The sequence below is a fragment of the Stenella coeruleoalba genome, assembly GCF_951394435.1.
Source record: "Stenella coeruleoalba genome assembly, chromosome: 8".
Taxonomy (NCBI): Eukaryota; Metazoa; Chordata; class Mammalia; order Artiodactyla; family Delphinidae; genus Stenella; species Stenella coeruleoalba.
The window spans coordinates 37,423,137-37,440,953 of record NC_137154.1 but is presented as its reverse complement, the minus strand read 5'-3'; the positions used below and the strand labels follow the sequence as shown (position 1 = coordinate 37,440,953).

At 41.1% G+C, this 17,817-nt stretch overlaps 1 protein-coding gene across 2 annotated transcripts in view; it reads right to left on the bottom strand.

The window, feature by feature from the left end:
* Positions 1-17,817, bottom strand: part of TSG101 (tumor susceptibility 101) — a 58,281-nt gene that overhangs the window by 3,115 nt on the left and 37,349 nt on the right. For both annotated transcript variants that reach the window (XM_079928255.1, XM_079928254.1), the window contains one exon: positions 45-247. In XM_079928255.1, the coding sequence (XP_079784381.1) occupies positions 45-247 (203 nt within the window). The remainder of the gene's footprint in view (positions 1-44; positions 248-17,817) is intronic.

Genomic DNA, 17,817 nt, shown 5'->3' with positions numbered 1-17,817 from the left:
TATGATTCAATCTAACTAGTACAACTATTCAATGAGTTACTTACTACTTCTTGATCTAAACGGGTAACCATCTCTTCCAGTTTCTGGTGACCTTTTTTCAGGTCTTCCTCTGTTCGTTTCAAGGCATTGAGCTCTGCCTGGGCACGATCCATTTCCTCCTTCATCCGCCATCTCAGTTTGTCACTGACTGCTGAGATGAGAGAGGCTCGGATAGTGTCCTCGCTGATTGTGCCATCCCTACTGGGACCTGCAGGAGAAAAAGGCAGAAACACTTGCTTATTTCCCAATCTCTTTCTATTCCTTTCACAAGAGCCATCACAAAACAGGACAAAATATGAGTCAACGCTTTCAAAGTGCGAGGAAAGAAAAAGTTTATGTCACAACTTCATAAAACATAACATTTAAAATCTGAGTTGATTCAGAAATACTTTCCCTGCAAGAGATTACTATTAATCCATATTTACTCACTTTCTTGCCTTAACGGCCCAAACAATTAGCTATTTTCTCAATGAGGCAGAGGCTCTATCCCTACAGATTACAGTTATTCCTAAGTCTCCAACAAATGGGACAACAAATTTATACCAAGGTAAAACATTTGATTCAGGTCCAGTCTATTCTCAGGCTTTACTGCTAAGCTGAAGGAGGAAGGAACCCACTCTAGAGGCCAGTAAGACTGAAAATGGGCAGTGTTTCCTTAAACTAATATACAGGTTAACATGGCTTCCCTTCTGTAAGACTTTTACTCCTTTACCCTTTACGAAAAGAATAGGAGAGAGCAGATGTGCAAAGGAGAATGCCATCCAAAATTCAACAGCTGATAAAATTCTACTTATTCTCAGATTCTTTACTCTTCTCTCCCAAATGTACCTTCCTAGTCAGTGTCTTATATAAAACTTACTCCTCAGATATTTCCTTCAAAAGGTCCTCCCTTTTAACTAAGTATGGATACTCTTTATGACTGTCAGTGTTCTTTAGTTAGGGTCCTAAATCAGCAAATGATAAATGGTATTTTCAATTATGTTTGATGACGGAATACACGTGGGGAATTATACTTACCTTTATTGCTTACAGTGAATAAAGAATGATTACAGATTAACAGAAAGTATCGCTTTCACTTTGAGCTGAAAACTGTTATCACCTTGACGCTGAGTTCTGCTTACTAGGGGGGAAAAACCCTTCAAGTCAGTTTGTAAAAATGTACCCAGAGTCTCACCACTCATGTTCCCATCCATTATAGGCTCCTTCCTGGTACCATGCAAAGTTGACTGTTTCTTCAAGGAAACTGCACTGTCCAAACCACCCCGCAACCAGCGCCACCTGTGCTCTTCAGCGTCCCATCTGATCACAACTCTCGCTATTCCATACACTGGTCTGGTCACTCTTACTTTTTGTGGTTTTTGATTCGTAAAGTTGTTTTCTCCCAGAAGCTGGTCCATACCCAGGATACCCTGAGTGCTTTTCTGGGCTTTTGTAAATGACACTGGGAGACCTTGGAGTTCTCAGGTGTTACAGGTTTCAAAAAAAGAGTCTAAATCTAGAGTTGTGTTTTTTTCCCCTCTTTTTCTTGTTTCCACCACAGAAGAACTACGTTTTTTTTGACTTGGGTTCTACTAAAATGAGTAAAGACAGTGTCTCCCATGGCCAGGTTTTCCTGAGGAGTGTCATTCGTCCATCTGCCCTAAGGATACTGCTTGTACATGGTGAAAGGAAAAGCCCAATATCAGACTCTCCCGCTTAGAGTCTCCCTCTTTCCTGTTAGAAACCTCCTGCTGAGGAGCCCAAACAGTATCCATCCTCCAGTGTTTACAAGGAGGCAATTAATACTTCTGACTGATTGTTAAAATACAAATCCATATATTATATGCTTTTCAGAGTTCACTTCTGATTTTACAAAAATATGTCAGCGTATTATTTCGTATTTCTGAGAAGCAAAACTATTAACTTTCAGACAATGTGTGCTCTGGAATTCAGAGTTGTAAAGCCCGAGGGCAACCTGAGGTCTTGTTTTTCACATCCCTGGCCTCTCAACACCTGACTTTTCCAAAGTGTTCTCATCAATTTACCAGCTACTGCATCACCTCTGGGCTCATTCCACTCACATTTTCCTGTCATCTTCCTCTCTGACCACCTCTTTATTCACAACCTCCTGTATAGACACCGGGATGACTCTAGCAACCTCCCCAAATTCATCAATTCTTATCTCCACTCATTCCTTTTCGTACCTTTGACCTCCCTTTCTTCCACTCCTGGTCCCAGTATCTACCCTCAGTCCCAACTCCTTGCCCATCTCTCTTAGTCCTGTATACAGGCTGCCTGCCATGGCAGCCTCTCTCTCATTCTGTCAGATCACCAGGACTTCTAATTCCAAAGGCCTCACCTGCCATAACCTAACCCAAATCCTCAATCCTTTGGATTCTTTCAGAAAGCCTTAAGCCCTCCTTTTACCGTTTTCCCACAAAGGCAAAAAAAATCCTCAGAGCTTCTTCAAGGATTGAAAGGACCAGATGGGAGTCTTCCACTCTCTTCTCCCATTCTGCTTTGGAACAAGAATCCTAACCCTTTAATTATGTGCTTCACTCCTCACCATTCAAAAGTACTCGCCTCCCTTTCTCAGCAAGACAACTTGCTTTTCCTCTCAGTATGATTTAAAGACTTTGCTGTTTCAGGCAAAACAGCTGTTTTATTTTCTGATATAAATCGCACCAATGTTTCCTTAGGTCAGTCTCCCAAGGCAATAGAAATAAAAATGAAAATAAACAAATGGGACCTAATGAAACTTACAAGCTTTTGCACAGCAAAGGAAACCATAAGCAAACTGAAAAGACAACCTACAGAATGGGAGAAAATATTTGCAAAAGATGTGACCAACAAGGGCTTAAAATTTCTAAAATATACAAACAACTCATATAACTCAACAACAAAAAAACAAACAACCCAATCAAAAATTGGGCAGAAGACCTAAATAGACATGTCTCCAAAGAAGACATACAGGTGGCCAACAGGCACATGAAAAGATGCTCAACATCGCTAATTATTACAGAAATGCAAACCAAAACTACAATGAGGTATCACCTCACACCAGTAAGAATAACCATCATTAAAAAGCCTACAAATAACAAATGCTAGAGGGTGTGGAGGAAAGGGAACCCTCCCACACTGTTGGTGGGAATGTAAGTTGGTGCAGCCACTGTGGAAAACTATGGAGGTTCCTCAGAAAACTAAAAATAGAACTACCATATGATCCAGCAATCCTACTCCTGGGCATATATCCAGACAAAACTATAATTGAAAAACATAACATGCACCCCTATGTTCATAGCAGCACTATTTACAATAGCCAAGACATGGAAACAACCTAAATGTCCATCAACAGATGAATGGATAAAGAAGATGTGGTACAATATATACAATGGAATACTACTCAACCATTAAAAAAACACGAAATAATGCCATTTACAGCAAGATGGATGCAACTAGAGATTATTATACTAAGTGAACTAAGTCAGAGAAAGACAAATACCATATGATATCACTTATATGTGGAATCTAAAATATGACACAAATGAACCTATCTATGAAACAGAAACAGAGTCAGGGACATATAGAATAGACTGGTGGTTGCCAAGGGGGAGGGGAGTGGGAGAGGACAGGAGTGGGAGTTTGGAATCAGCAGATGCAAACTGGTATATATATAGAATGGATAAACAAGGTCCTACTGTATAGCACAGGGAATTATATTCAATATCCTGTAATAAACCGTAATGGAAAAGAATATGAAAAAGAATGTATATATAACTGAGTCACTTTCCTAATTAACATCATCAACTATACTTCAATTAAAAAAAAAAGACAAAAAAAATGACTTAGCTGTTTATTTGTAGAGAATTTATGCCAAACCAAAATCTCTAGTTTCTTATATCGCACTATTAAGTCCTAAGTGAGAGCAAAAAGGGGTAATTTCTACAAGTTTAGAATTTTGTGCCCAAAGGATGATTTACAAAATAATGACTAGTGGAGATGCTATCTCATTAAGTCCCCATTTTATGATAAAGATGCATTAACAACAGGAATTTAAAAACTTGTTTCTAAAAGAACTTTCTTATTATATCCTATATGAAATGGTTCCTGTGAGATACAACAAACCTTCTCCCAGAGATTGGGGAACCCAAATTATATGAATATGGTTAGGTATTCAAATGTCTGGTCAGTCATATGCAGCAGTTAGTGTCCCATTTATCTGTGTAGAAGTTATCTGAACTAATACAAGCTTAAGGGTCTTTTTATAACTAGTCTGTATTTTTCACACACAACCATATCAACAAACTTTGTTAAAATCACTACATTAAAATGAATCAAGGGACTTACCTGGTGGCGCAGCGGTTAAGATTCCAAGCTCCCAATGCAGGGGGCCCGGGTTCAATCCCTGGTCAGGGAACTAGATCCCACATGCATGCTGCAACTAAGTGTTCGCATGCCACAACTAAGGAGCCGGTGAGCCACAACTAAGGAGCCTACTGGCCACAAGTGAGAAGCACATGTGCCACAACTAAGACCCAGCAAACCAAATAAATAAATAAAATAAATATTATAAATAAAATGAATCAAGTTATAATGATGTTGAATTTTCAAAAACCAATTTTAAAAAACACACTTAAATCCTGGAATTTACATTGTTTCTCTTATAAAATACGTTAAGGCAAATGCTACAATACAGGGCCAAATAAGTCCTTCCAAATAAGTCTCCAGCTAAAGCCATTAACATTCAAAATGGGAATCAAGCTGAGGCAGCAATCACCTGGCTTTCTATAAAGGTCACAGTTCACCCGAGGAGGCTAGAAATGCCAAGGTTAGACTTAGTCTTCTCCTCTACCACACATAGACCTTTTTATACAGTATATTTGAACACTTTAAATCCATCTACTTTCTAAAAAGAAGAAAAAAACTAATTAAGATCTGCAATGTGAATGCCAAGAGAAAAACCCAGATTAAAGTTCAAAATTGAATGAACCATGACACTTTAAGAGATTGTTTATATAAATAAGTAAGAAAAACGTTTGGTAAAAGGTTCTTATTCTTGATTGCTCTTCAAACAAAAAAATCTTTTTTTTCCTCAAACGTCTTAAGAGAAATTTTAATATTCCTTATACCTGCTATAACAAGCCTTGGATTAACGAGTTTGTGGCAAACTGCCATACCTCAAGTCCCCACACATTGTTGACCTTTACTCATGCAGAGTCGGATTTCAGAAGTGCCCTTCTACAATTCCAGATTAGCAGCAATTGAAAAGCTAACATAGATTTTGAGAAACAATCCTGAACAAAAACTTCATTTAAATGTCAGATAGGATCCAATCACTAAACTTAATCCTTAGGAAATAAGACGATTTTTCTACTATTAGGAAACCAATACTCTACTCAGTGGATCTGATAATTCAATGAATAATTTAGGCCAGTATCTTCAAAGTACACTGGTATATACACTACCTGATTTTAAACCATCTTTAAACACTTAAAGATAATCAGTTTTATTTATCTCCTAACAGTACTTACTGATGATCATTACTTCCTACAACTCAAAAAGGAGCTCATTTATATTAGAGAAAGAATCCATGGTAACCTCAAAGAAAAATACAAAGTAACTATAAACGGTAACTTTTCTGATCTTACCTCTAACCAGCAAAGTGAATCACTTGCCCCCGCCCCCAGCATTTTTCCTTCCTGAAGTTACTTGCTCAAGACCCATATAATGATCTTTGGTCGGGCATTTGTGCTACAGAGCAAACTATGGAGCCTAAGCAATCTGAAACAAAAGACTATTGACCCATCTACTGAGAAACTGGGTCAAGCCCATGTGGATCACTGGATCAAGCCCGTATTATTTCCTTCTAGAATAAAAACAGAAAAACAGGTCAATCTCTGAAACAGGAGAAACATTTCAAACAACTATATGAGCAGAGTCATTCTGATTCGTGCTATTAAACACAAATCAGGCAAATTCATTAAGCTGCTTACAAAAGGCTTTTATTTATAGTCTATGAATATATAAGCTTCTAATACTACTGGCCAGGCTCTGGGTGGGCTATGGAACTTTCTTCCAAAGAAATCAGGGGACCTCAATTTATCTTTTAAACACTATTAGAGCAGTACTCTTTATTTAAACTCTAGAAAGTTTCTATTACCACAATCAATGAGAAAAAGAAAAACAGCAGGTTTACACTTCTTGAAAATAAACACACAGCACAAAGAAAGATTTAGATTAATTTACATAACAATTCAAGTTTAAAAAGTGGAGGTTAAGTATAGACCTTTTTTTTTTTTTGCGGTATGCGGGCCTCTCACTGTTGCGGCCTCTCCCGTCTCCCGCTTAGGCTCCAGACGTGCAGGCTCAGTGGCCATGGCTCACGGGCCCAGCCGCTCTGCGGCATGTGGGATCTTCCCCAACCGGGGCACGAACCCGTGTCCCCTGCATTGGCAGGCGGACTCTCAACCACTGCGCCACCAGGGAAGCCCTAGACCTTATTAAAATAGATGCCAAAGTAGTAACTACTTCAAAAAATAAATGGCACTACAAAATCATTCAACTATCATAATCATGAAAGATGCTACAAGCAGGCTTAAGCACAAAGGGCAATTAATCTGAAGGACAGATTCCATCCTTTAAAACAAAATGGGTCAGAATCAAAGTCATACCTTAAAATTATTTTGTGAACAAGAACAATTTAAGAATCTACCATGTTAAAGAACAAAACTGGAGGTATCATGCTCCCTGATTTCAAACTACACTACAAAGCTTTTCAGTAATCAAAACAGTATGGTACTGGCATAAAAACAGACACATAGATCAACTGGACAGAACAGAGAGTCCAGAAATAAACCCACACTTATATGGTCAATTAATCTATGATAAAGGAGGGAAGAATACAGAACGGGGAAAAGACAGCCTCTTCAATAAATGGTTTTGGGAAAACTGGACTTTCTCACACTATATACAAAAATAAACTCAGAATGGGTTAAAATTAAATGTAAGACCTGAAACCGTTAAGACTCCTAGAAGAAAACATAAGCAGTACTAGGGATGTAATGTACAACATGATTAATACAATTAACACTGCTATATTTTATTTATTTTTGTTTATTTATTTATTTATGGCTGCCTTGGGTTTTCACTGCTGCGCACGGGCTTAGTTGCAGTGAGCAGGGGCTACTCTTCGTTGCAGTGCGTGGGCTTCTCATTGCAGTGGCTTCTCTTGTTGCGGAGCAAGGCCTCTAGGAGCACAGGCTTCAGTAGTTGTGGCACGCAGCTTCAGTAGTTGTGCTTCGCGGGCTCTAGAGCTCAGGCTCTAGAGCGCAGGCTCAGTAGTTGTGGTGCACGATTTAGCTGTTCCGCAGCATGTGGGATCTTCCTGGACCAGGGTCGAACCCATGTCCCCTGCACTGGCAGGTGGATTCTTAACCACTGCACCACCAGGGAAGTCCTGCTATATGTTATATAGGAAAGTTGTTAAGAGTAAATCCTAAAGAGTTCTCATCACAAAGGAAAAAAATATATTTTCTTGTATCTGTAGGAGATGACAGATGTTCACTAAACTTACTGTGGTAATCATTTCATGATGTATGTAAGTCAAATCATTATGCTGTACACCTTAAACTTATAAAGTGCTGTAAGTCAATTATATCTCAATACAACTGTAAGAAAAAAAAGTTAAAAAAAAAAAAGAAAACATGGGGAGTACTCTGACATTGGTCTTAATATTTTTTTGGATATGTCTCTTCAGGCAAGGGAAACAAAAGCAAAAAAAACCCCAAAAAACAAGCAAACAAAAAAACCAAATGGGAGACTACATCAAACTAAAAAAGCTTTTGACCAGCAAAGGAAACTATCAACAAAAAGAAAACGCAGCCTACTGAATGGGAGAAGATGGCTGCAAAAAATATCCGATAAGGGGTTAATATCCAAAATATACAAAGAACTCATACAAGTCAACATCAAAAAACAAACGGCCTGATTAAAAAATGGGCAGAGAACCTGAAGAGTTTTCCAAAGAAGGCATACAGATGGCCAACAGGCACATGAAAAGATGCTCAACATCACTAATCATCAGGGAAATGCAATCAAGACCACAATGAGGTATCACCTCACACCTGTCAGAATGGCTATTATCAAAAAGAAGACAAATAATAAGTGCTGGTGAGGATGTGGAGAAAAGGAAACCCGTGCTAGTAGTAATGCAAATTGGTGCAGCCACTATGGAAAACAGTATGGAGGGGTTCCTCAAAAAATTAAAAATAAAACTACCATATGACCCAGCAATTCCACTTCTGGGTATTTTTCTGAAGAAAACAAACACAGTCATTCAAAAAGATGTATGCACCCCTGTGTATTGCAGCATTATTACAATAGCCAAGATATGGAAGGAAGCAACCTAAGTGTCCATCCATAGATGAATGATTACCCCTCCTCAGCGTATGTGACCACATCCTCTGTCCCCACACTGGTCCGAGCCACCATCTCAGACCCAGATTCTTGCAGTGGCCTCCTCGGGGTGGGGAGCTCTGCTGCCACCCTTCCCTCCCGGGGTCTGGCACAGAGGCATCTGTTATAATAGCAATCAGATCAGATCACTCCTCTGCTCAAAGCCTGCCCGTGGCTCCGCAGCTCACGTAGAGGAAAAGCCACAGGCCTCCTCCCCTTGACCCACAGGGGCTTACTTGAGCCAGCCCTGTTTCCCCTCCGACCCCATCTCTCTGTGCACGCCTCGCTCACACCACTAGTCTCTTTGCAGTTCCTTGAACCATAAACATACTCCCACCTCAAAGTATAAGGCACAGAAGCCTTTTTCCAGTCTTGGAGATCTCCAGGTCACCATCCAAGCGAGCAGAGCGCGGATGGGGCTGAAACAGCAAACCAGTGTGTTTGGGGCTCAAGGAGTGACAGGAGGCCAGTGGTGTGAGCAAGGTGGATATAGAGGAGGTGAGATCAGAATGCAGTCCTCACCCTCCAGGTCTTCCTGTGCCCCTCTTTCGTCTGAATGTTCCTAGGTAGCATTTATCTCCATCTGGTGCATTGTATACTATGCTGCAAGTTTGTTTTCTGTCTTCCCCCATTGAAATGTAAACTCCATGAAGGCAGGAAGTTACTTTGTGTTGTTCTTACTCCTGGCATGTAGCAAGCACTTAGTAAATATATGTTGAATGACTAAATGAATAAACAAATAACTGAAGAAAAAAATAGATGAATGGATAAAGAAAGTGTGGTATGGGCTTCCCTGGTGGCACAGTGGTTAAGAATCTGCCTGCCAATGCAGGGTACACGGGTTTGAGCCCTGGCCCAGGAAGATCCCACATGTGGCGGAACAACTAAGCCCGTGCACCACAACTACTGAGCCTGCACTCTAAAGCCTATGAGCCACAACTACTGAGCCCATGTGCCACAACTACTGAAGCCCACGTGCCTAGAGCCCATGCTCCGCAACAAGAGAAGCCACTGCAATGAGAAGCCTGCGCACTGCAATGAAGAGTAGCCCCTGCTCGCCACAGCTAGAGAAAGCCCGTGCACAGACCCAATGCAGCCAAAAATTAATTAATTAAAAAAAGAAAATATGGTATGTATTTGTGTGTATACGTGTGTGTGATGTACTGATGGTACATCCTCCAATGAACTTCATAAAAGAGCCAATTTGTCCACTGACTTTCTTCACACGTATATTCATAACATGTAGAGGTTTCGTTGAGTGGGACCACACTTTTCTGGGTACCATACTGGACCACACTCTAGTAACATTCTTGAACATTTACTTGATAAATCTTTTTTTTTTTAAGATTTATTATTTATTTATTTATTTTTGGCTGTGCCGGGTGTTAGTTGTGGCATGCGGGATCTTTCCTGCAGCGCATGGGCTTCTCTCTAGTTGTGGCATGCAGTTTTTCTCTTCTTTAGTTGTGGTGCACAGGCTCTAGGGCACGTGAGCTCTGTAGTTGTGGTGCGCAGGTTCCAGAGAGTGTGGACTCTGTAGTTTGCAGCACGTGGGCTCTAGTTGAGGCGCACAAGCTCAGTAGTTGCGGCATGCGGGCTTAGTTGCCCCGCAGCATGTGGGATCTTAGTTCCCTGACCAGGGATTGATCCCGCATCCCCTGCATTGCAAGGCAGATTCTTTATCACTGAACCGCCAGGGAAGTCCCGATAAATCTTAAATCTTTCTTCATTTGGATTAAAATATCAAACAACTTCATCACTCCCAGATCACTGCCACCTGGGTGCACCACCAGCACATCAGGGTCTGACAGAGAGTGCTATGCATGAATCAAGGTGGAGTGACTGGTCCCTCATGCCACTCTTCCCTATCCAATAGAGTTTGGAATTCTTCATGGGAATGCCCAGCTGGGGACCAAAGCTTTTCTTGAATGCCCGTTTTTCAGCCCTGAAAACATACAGATGACCAATATCCACACCTGCTTCTGCTGTATTCTGGCATGTGCTATTAAGAGAACAAACAAGTATTAATGTTGCCTCCTAAATTTATTCCTTGTAACTTGGTGCCGGTCAAGTAGTTTTAAACCTTTAAAATCAGAGTTCAAGTTCTCTTATAGTTTTGGCAATGCCAACTTGGTAAAAGTTATATGCCAGTCCTAACAAAAATGTTTTACTCTTAAGAAGCATAATTGAATCTCAAGAAACAGAAACTTAAAGTTTTAAGTTTTTTAGATATCAAGAAAAGTTTACCTTCCTTCTGATGCTTTTGTTGATATATAATGCCTGCAATGGGCAGAAAATCTAAGGAAAACTGTCCAAATTCCACAGCTTTTCCCACTGATCTTCCAGTAGAAAATGTTTTTGCTAGTAACTTGCAAAGATGATATACAAAAAATACACCTGGGACTTCCCTGGTGGCACAGTGGTTAAGAATCCGCCTGCCAATGCAGGGGACAGGGGTTCCATCCCTGGTCCGGGAAGATCCCACATGCCACAGAACAACTAAGCCCGTGCACCACAACTACTGACCCTGCGCTCTAGAGCCTGAGTGCCACAACTACTTGAGCCCACATACCGCAACTACTGGAGCCCACGCGCTCTAGGGCCTGCGTGCCGCAACTACTGAGCCCGCGTGCTGCAACTACTGAAGCCTGTGCGCTCAGAGTCCATGCTCCGCAACAAGAGAAGCCACCACAATGAGAAGCCCGAGCACTGCAACAAAGAGTAACCTCCGCTCGCTGCAACTAGATAAAGCCCATGTGAAGCAACAAAGACCCAACACAGCCAAAAAACAAAACAAAAAGAACACCTGGTCTTACAGTAACTTCAACGAAGAATTTAAGTCATAGATCACAACTTTTCCCTCATTAAATAATACAACTGAATTAAAATATCACTGCAATTGCCCAGACCTGATGGAAAAGCACCACCAACAGGTTTTTCACTATTCAACAGCTGCCTTCACTGCTTAGTCAATGCCCTCAGTGAGCACCAATCTCATGAAGGTGGTTTTAAAAGTCAGGTTAGGCAGGAAGCTGTCTGCCAGGTGACAAAAAAGCTATAAAAAGAGATGACAAAACAAATTCTCTGATTTTCTTATAAAGGTGGTTGTTCAAAATCTACATGTAATGGAGTCAGAAAGAGCTGTTTTAAAGTCCCAAGATCTGCATCAATCCTCAGTCTTCTGCAATGTTTCAGAAGAGACTGCTATTAAGAATGTAATCTCTATTACTTCTTTTTTTTTTCCCCCAACCTCACTGCATAGCATGTGAAATCTTGGGATCTTAGTGCCCCGACCAGAGATTGAACCCTCGCCCCCTGCAGTGGAAGTGCGGAGTCTTAACCACTGGACCGCCAGGGAAGTTGCCTCTATTACTTCACTTTAAGTGGTTCTTTTACTTCAGTATTGTTGGAGATGGTTAAAAATCAACGCTTGCACAGGCATCCACATCAATAATAAGACATGAGTTAATTAATGATGCCATGAAACTGGTGTTTGTTTTACATCATAAAATCAAAATCTTTAAAGTGAAACTATCAAGTTCCACAAAGGATAAATAACCACTTTCATTCTTCCTCATGGCCTTAGTAGCACAGAGAATAATAGCACAAATCCTGATGGCCACTGACAGAAAATGTTGACTATCTGTGAACTCTAATATTCAGATGATACTTTTATGTTTCTGCTTTCCTTTACGACGATTTTGAAGTTCAACAGTTTTGCACAATGTACTACTAAAATATGATGAAAAAAATCACGTAGGTAAGCAACAAAGGGTAGAAAAACAATAAACATTAAAAGGATATCCTATATTATCATAAAATGATAATTTGTTTTTAGCCTTTCTAAGAAAGTACTCTTAAAAGTACTTTAAAGAGCTTCCCTGGTGGCGCAGTGGTTGAGAGTCCGCCTGCCGATGCGGGGGACGCGGGTTCGTGCCCCGGTCCGGGAGGATCCCACATACCGTGTAGCGGCTGGGCCCGTGAGCCATGGCCGCTGGGCCTGTGCGTCCGGACCCTGTGCTCCGCAACGGGAGAGGCCACAACAGTGAGAGGCCCGCGTACCAAAAAAAAAAAAAAAAAAGTACAATATTAATTGCTTTGATTCTTGTTCTAAAAACAAACATTAGATTTGATTTAAAATGTACCCTTTTCCGAGAGGCAGCCGGGAAGATGGCGGAAGAGTAGGACGCGGAGATCACCTTCCTCCCCACAGATACACCAGAAATACATCTATACGTGGAACAACAACTACAGAACACCTACTGAACGCTGTTAGAAGACCTCAGACCTCCCAAAAGGCAAGAAACCCCCCAAGTACCTGGGTAGGGCAAAAGAAAAGAGAATAAACAGAGACAAAAGGATAGGGACAGGACCTGCACCAGTGGGAGGGAGCTGTGAAGGAGGAAAAGTTTCCACACACTAGGAAGCCCCTTCGCGGGCGGAGCCTGCGGGTGGTGGAAGGTGAAAGCTTCGGAGCCGCGGAGGAGAGTGCAGACTCAGGGGTGCAGGGGACAAAGCACAGACATTCCCGCACGCACAGAGGATCGGTGCCGGCCAGCACTCACCAGCCCGAGAGGCTTGTCTGCTTCCCCACCGGGGCGGGCGGGGCTGGGAGCTGAGGCTCGGGCTTCGGTCAGAGCGCAGGGAGAGGACTGGGGTTGGCCGCGTGAACACAGCCTGCAGGGGGTTAGTGCGCCATGGCTGGCCAGGACGGAGTCCAGGGAAAAGTCTGGACCTGCCGAAAAGGCAAGAGACGTTTTCTTCCTTCTTTGTCTCCTGGTGCGCGAGGAGAAGGGATTAAGAGCGCTGCTTAAAGGAGCTCCAGAGACTGGCGCGAGCCGCGTCTAAAAGCACGGACCCCAGAGACAGGCATGAGACGCTAAGGCTGCTGCTGCCGCCACCAGGAAGCCTGTGTGCGAGCACAGGTCACTATCCACACCCCCTTCCGGGGAGCCTGTGCAGCCCGCCACTGCCAAGGGTCCCGCGAATCAGGGGCAACTCCCCTGGGAGAATGCACGGGGCGCCTCAGGCTGCAGCAATGTCACGCTGGCCTCTGCTGCCGCAGGCTCGCCCCGCACTCCGTGCCCCTCCTTCCCCCCAGCCTGAGTGAGCCAGAGCCCCCAAGTCAGCTGCTCTTTAACCCCATCCTGTGTGAGCGAAGAACAGATGCCCTCCTGCGACCTACACACAGAGGCGGGGCCAAATGCGAAGCTGAGCCCCTGGGAGCTGTAAGAACAAAGAATAGAAAGGGAAATCACTCCCAGCAGCCTCAGAAGCAGCGGATTAAAGCTCTACAATCAATTTGATGTACCAGCATCTGTGAAATACATGAATAGACAACGAATCGTCCCAAATTAAGGAGGTGGACTTTGGGAGCAACATTTATGATTTTTTCCCCTTTTCCTCTTTCTGTGAGTGTGTATGTATATGCTTCTCTGTGAGATTTTGTCTGTATAGCTTTGCTTCCACCATTTGTCCGACGGTTCTATCCGTCCGTTTTTTTTAAAATTTTTTCTTAATAATTACTTTTTATTTTAATAACTTTATTTTATTTTACTTTATCATCGTTCTTTCCTTCCTTCCCACCTTTAGACAACGAGTCATCACAAATTGAAGAGATGGACTTTGAGAGCAAGATTTATGATTTTTTCCCCCTTTTCCTCTTTTTGCGACTGTGTATGTGTATGCTTCTGTGTGAGATTTTGTCTGTATACCTTTGCTTCAACCATTTGTCCTAGGGCTCTATCCATCCCTTTTTATTTTTTCTCTTAATAATTTTTTATTTTAATAACTTTATTATATTTTATCTTACTTTATTTTACTTTATCTTCTTTCTTTTTTTCTCCCTCCTTTCTTTCTTTCTTTCTTTCTTTCTTTCTTTCTTTCTTTCTTTCTACTTCTACTGATTCTTTCTTTCTACGTTGTTTCCCTTTTATTCTGAGCCATGTGGATGAAGGTCTCTTGGTGCTGCAGCCAGGAGTCAGTGCTGTGCCTCTGAGGTGGGAGAGCCAACTTCAGGACACTGGCCCACAAGAGACCTCCCAGCTCCACGTAATATCAAATGGCGAAAATCTCCCAGAGATCTCCATCTCAACACCAACACCCAGCTTCACTCAACAGCTAGCAAACTACAGTGCTGGACACCCTATGCCAAACAACTAGCAAGACAGGAACACAACCCCACCCATTAGCAGAGAGGCTGCCTAAAATCATAATAAGTCCACAGACACCCCAAAATACACCACCAGACATGGACCGGCCCATCAGAAAGACAAGATCCAGCCTCATCCACCAGAACACAGGCACTAGTCCCCTCCACCAGGAAGCGTACACAACCCACTGAAACAACTTTAGCCACTGGGGACAGACACCAAAAACAACAGGAACTACGAACGTGCAGCCTGCAAAAAGGAGACCCCAAACACAGTAAGATAAGCAAAATGGGAAGACAGAAAAACACACAGCAGATGAAAGAGCAAGATAAAAACCCACCAGACCTAACAAATGAAGAGGAAATAGGCAGTCTACCTGAAAAAGAATTCAGAATAATGATAGTAAAGATGATCCAAAATCTTGGAAATAGAATAGAGAAAATGCAAGAAACATTTAACAAGGACCTAGAAGAACTAAAGATGAAACAAGCAACGATGAAAAGCACAATAAATGAAATTAAAAATACTCTAGAAGGAATCAATAGCAGAATAACTGAGGCAGAAGAACGGATAAGTGACCTGGAAGATAAAATAGGGGAAATAACTACTGCAGAGCAGAATAAAGAAAAAAGAATGAAAAGAACTGAGGACAGTCTCAGAGACCTCTGGGACAACATTAAACACACCAACATTCGAATTATAGGGGTTCCAGAAGAAGAGAAAAAGAAAGGGACTGAGAAAATATTTGAAGAGATTATAGTTGAAAACTTCCCTAATATGGGAAAGGAAATAGTTAATCAAGTCCAGGAAGCACAGAGAGTCCCATACAGGATAAATCCAAGGAGAAACACGCCAAGACACATATTAATCAAACTGTCAAAAATTAAATACAAAGAAAACATATTAAAAGCAGCAAGGGAAAAACAACAAATAACACACAAGGGAATCCCCATAAGGTTAACAGCTGATCTATCAGCAGAAACTCTGCAAGCCAGAAGGGACTGGCAGGACATATTTAAAGTGATGGAGGAGAAAAACCTACAACCAAGATTAGTCTACCCAGCAAGGATCTCATTCAGATTTGACAGAGAAATTAAAACCTTTACAGACAAGCAAAAGCTGAGAGAGTGCAGTGCCACCAAACCAGCTTTACAACAAATGCTAAAGAATCTTCTCTAGGAAGAAACACAAGAGAAGGAAAAGACCTACAATAACAATCCCAAAACAATTAAGAAAATGGGAATAGGAACATACATATCGATAATTACCTTAAAGGTAAATGGATTAAATGCTCCCACCAAAAGACACACACTGGCTGAATGGATACAAAAACAAGACCCATATATATGCTGTCTACAAGAGACCCACTTCAGACCTAGAGACACATACAGACTGAAAGTGAGGGGATGGAAAAAGATATTCCATGCAAATGGAAACCCAAAGAAAGCTGGAGTAGCAATTCTCATATCAGACAAAACAGACTTTAAAATAAAGACTATTACAAGTGATAAAGAAGGACACTTTTAATGATCAAGGGATTGATCCAAGAAGAAGATATAACAAATTGTAAATATTTATGCACCCAACATAGGAGCACCTCAATACATAAGGCAAATACTAACAGCCATAAAAGGGGAAATCGACAGTAACACATTCATAGTACGGGACTTTAACAGCCCACTTTCACCAATGGACAGATCATCCAAAATGAAAATAAATAAGGAAACACAAGCTTTAAATGATACATTAAACAAGATGGACTTAATTGATATTTATAGGACATTCCATCCAAAAACAACAGAATACACATTTTTCTCCAGTGCTCATGGAACATTCTCCAGGATAGATCATATCTTGGGTCACAAATCAAGCCTTGGTAAATTTAAGAAAACTGAAATTGTATCAAGTATCTTTTCTGACCACAACGCTATGAGATTAGATAACAATTACAGGAAAAGATCTATAAAAAATACAAACACATGGAGGCTAAACAATACACTACTTAATAACGAAGTGATCACTGAAGAAATCAAAGAGGAAATTAAAAAATATCTAGAAACAAATGACAATGGAGACACGACGACCCAAAATCTATGGGATGCAGCAAAATCAGTTCTAAGAGGGAAGTTTATAGCAATACAATCCTACCTTAAGAAACAGGAAACATCTCAAATAAACAACATAACCTTGCACCTAAAGCAATTAGAGGAAGAAGAACAAAAAACCCCCAAAGTTAGCAGAAGGAAAGAAATCATAAAGATCAGATCAGAAAGAAAGGAAAAAGAAATGAAGGAAACGACAGCTAAGATCAATAAAACTAAAAGCTGGTTCTTTGAGAAGATAAACAAAATTGATAAACCATTAGCCAGACTCATCAAGAAAAAAAGGGAGAAGACTCAAATCAATAGAATTAGAAATGAAAAAGAAGTAACAACTGACACTGCAGAAATACAAAAGATCATGAGAGACCACTACAAGCAACTCTATGCCAATAAAATGGACAACCTGGAAGAAATGGACAAATTCTTAGAAATGCACAACCTGCCAAGACTGAATCACGAAGAAATAGAAAATAAGAACAGACCAATCACAAGCACTGAAATTGAAACTGTGATTAAAAATCTTCCAAAAAACAAAAGCCCAGGACCAGATGGCTTCACAGGCAAATCTATCAAACATTTAGAGAAGAGCTAACACCTATCCTTCTGAAACTCTTCCAAAATATAGCAGAGGGAGGAACACTCCCAAACTCATTCTACGAGGCCACCATAACCCTGATACCAAAACCAGACAAGGATGTCACAAAGAAAGAAAACTACAGGCCAATATCACTGATGAACATAGATGCAAAGATCTTCAGCAAAATAGTAGCAAACAGAATCCAACAGCACATTAAAAGGATCATACACCATGACCAAGTGGAGTTTATTCCAGGAATGCAAGGATTCTTCAATATACGCAAATCAATCAACGTGATACACCATATTAACAAATTGAAGGAGAAAAACCATACGATCATCTCAATAGATACAGAGAAAGCTTTCGACAAAATTCAACACCCATTTATGATAAATACCCTGCAGAAAGTAGGCACGGAGGGAACTTTCCTCAACATAACAAAGGCCATATATGACAAACCCACAGCCAACATCGTCCTCAATGGTGAAAAACTGAAAGCATTTCCACTAAGATC